We start from the raw sequence: 2,835 nt of genomic DNA, 5'->3' as shown, positions 1-2,835 counted from the left end.
TTTTTTTTATTGAATTAAAATATTTCTATTTATTTTAAACAATTTTATTATAATATTCAATCAATATTGTACTGTATTAGAATGTGAGAATTTCATGTAATTGACAGGAAAATAAATAACTAAATAAATAAATACATTCAAAATGGTCCTAAAATAAGCTTAATTTTCTTTAAGCAAAATATTTAGCATAGTTTCCTTTTCATTTTGGGGTGACATATAACCTGGGCATCCAAGATTCACCCATTTATACACTGTTTAAAAAAAAAATTAATTAAATCAATCAATCAACGATGATTGGAATATATATTTTTACAGTGTACCGTCTATAAAGCAGTTGCTATTACTGGTAGAAACGTACTAACCAGACTCAGTCCTACCCAGACAAAAGAAGTCGCAAGACATTTTGTCAGTTGCTTGCTTTCTATTCACTCCATCTAAAGCGAATCTCACTGACTGACATAAATATACATTAAACACCAAATATATTCTGAATAGCAGGCCTTCTGTCATTATACACAGCACCAAGAGTTCAGTGTGAACAAAAAAAAAAAAAAGACTTGTTGCTGGAAATGTCCCGCAGTGGCTGGTTATTATGAGGTGTAAAGCAAAAACACAGTAAAAGAAACATTGCTGACAGGGCTTATTTTCAGCATTACACACATCTTCTGAATCTCTTAATCTACTGCATTTCTGCACCAGAACGCATAATTATGCAATTTTGCCTCTACCCATCTTTTATTTATTACAACTGCATTCACTTGTGCAAAGTTCATTCTGTGTATCGTGAGAGCACTGTATTTACATTGCTGTTATTGCAGAACATTAAATTGTTGTACGCATTGAGTGGGAAGGCGCATAATGAAAACTATCTTCTGTGATATTCATCTTGCTCTCTGGCTGAGCTCCTCCTTCTCTGTTAGGTTCAGAGAAGAGTGGAGACAAAGAGAGAAGGAGAGTAACTAGAGCTGCACTGCAAACACGAGCAGACTCACCAGAGTTGGGGTCCGAGTTGCCGTCCGCTTCGGTCCTCTTGTCCTGAGAGGCCTGCTCGTAGAACTCATCCTGCGCCTGCACCAGAGGAAGAGGGTGTGAGAGGAGCAGCCCACTTCCCACAGGCTCATGGTCCCCCAGCCCACTGTCACTGCAGCTTTCCTGAGACCCGTCCGGCAGGTGAAACGTGACGCGCCGCTGCGACTATAAAACCAGAGAGCAGAGAGACAGAGCCACACGTTAACGCTTGTCTCCTTGTTATCCAATCAACCGGTGACTTTCAGTCAATATTGTGGATTATACTGAATTAGAAATTTGAGAGCTGGGGGATTTGTTGACTTTTATACTTTTATAGAAATTAATTTATTGAACAAAAAGCATGTTTTGAATTTTATTTGGTCAAAATTGTCCCTCGGCACAGCAAACACAAGTCACGTTTCACGTTACAAAGCTCTCGCCACTAAAGAACATGTGACATCATGTGCACAGTGGATACTGCATAACGCATTAATGATATGATGTGTTAATAAGCGCTCAAAATGACAGTGTTATGACATGCCAGCATGTAAGGTGAGACGATAGATAGATAGATAGATAGATAGATAGATAGATAGATAGATAGATAGATAAAATAATAAAAATAGGATAAGTAAATAGGAAATAAAAGTATACAAATAGTAGACAATAGATGGTATTTGTGTGTACAGGTGTGTTATGTACAAATGCAAAGACATGTAAAAAGAGGTTATGTGTGTTAAATAAATAAATGTATAAATAGTGTTGTGTTATACACATGTATTGCATTTATATATAAGTTAACTGTTCATGAGATGGATTGCCTGAGGGAAGAAACATTTCTTATGCCTAGCCGTTCTGGTGCTCTGTAGTGCCGGCCAGACAGCAACAGTTCAAAGAGGAAGTGTGCTGGGTGTGAGGGGTCCAGAATGATTTTGCCAGCTCCTTTACTCACTCTAAACGAGTGCAGTTTTTGGAGAGTGGGGAGGGTTATACCAGTGATTCATGAATGACGGTGAGTGGGGGGTGTGCGTTTGGATCCTCCTGAAGTCCACTATCATCTCCACTGTTTTGAGCGTGTTCAGCTCCAGGTTGTTATAACTGCACCAGACAGCCAGCTCTTTAACCTCCTTTCTGTAAGCAGACTCGTCTCCGTACTGGATGAAGCAGATAAGTGTGGTGTCATCTGCAAACTTCAGGAGCTTGACAGAGGGTTCAGTTGAGGTGCAGTCATTGGTGTAGAGGGAGAAAAGAAGTGGGGAGAGAGCACATCCCTGGGGGGCGCCAGTGCTGATGGTGCAGGTGCTGGATGAGAATTTTCCCAGCCTTACTAGCTGCTGCATGTATGTCAGAAAGCTGGTGATCCACTGACAAATGGAGGTAGGCACAGAGAGCAGTCTGAGTTTTGCAGTGAACCACGGTTTGTCGTTGTTGTAAGTTAATCGAGTCCTGGTAGGGATGCAAATATCCTCACCGAAACATATATGATGTTACAGAAGTCCTTATTACAGGTTTAGCTGATTTCAGTTTCTGCCTGTAGATCAGTATAATGAACCAGAGAGTGATCAGAGAGCCCCAAAACTCTTTGGAGGTAGGCACAGAGAGCAGAGTTAATTTGGACAGGAGGAGGTTTGGGATGATAGTGTTTAAGGCTGAACTGAAGGCTGGTCTGTCCAGATGTTGCAGGATATAATGCAGTCCCATGTTGACTACATCATCCTGAGACCTGTCTGATTATTAAGCAAACTGTAGGGAGTCCAGCAAGGGTCCAGTGATGTCCTTCAGGTGGGCCAGCAAGACCTGACACACATCTTTTTCTCAGACCTGAAG

General features: G+C 40.7%; 1 protein-coding gene across 2 annotated transcripts in view; it reads right to left on the bottom strand.

The window, feature by feature from the left end:
* pcdh9 (protocadherin 9) overlaps positions 1-2,835 on the bottom strand; it is a 272,677-nt gene that overhangs the window by 90,229 nt on the left and 179,613 nt on the right. Inside the window, exon 4 of one of the 2 annotated variants that reach the window (XM_016465970.1) lies at positions 993-1,194. The exons of the other annotated variant lie outside the window; for it this stretch is intronic. Within the exon in view, the coding sequence (XP_016321456.1) occupies positions 993-1,194 (202 nt within the window). The remainder of the gene's footprint in view (positions 1-992; positions 1,195-2,835) is intronic. 2 annotated transcript variants of the gene reach the window in all.

The sequence above is a fragment of the Sinocyclocheilus anshuiensis genome, unplaced genomic scaffold (assembly GCF_001515605.1).
Source record: "Sinocyclocheilus anshuiensis isolate Anshui unplaced genomic scaffold, SAMN03320099.WGS_v1.1 scaffold1346, whole genome shotgun sequence".
NCBI lineage: Eukaryota > Metazoa > Chordata > Actinopteri > Cypriniformes > Cyprinidae > Sinocyclocheilus > Sinocyclocheilus anshuiensis.
The sequence above is the reverse complement of the archived record's forward strand: the minus strand, read 5'-3'. Positions and strand labels throughout refer to the sequence as shown.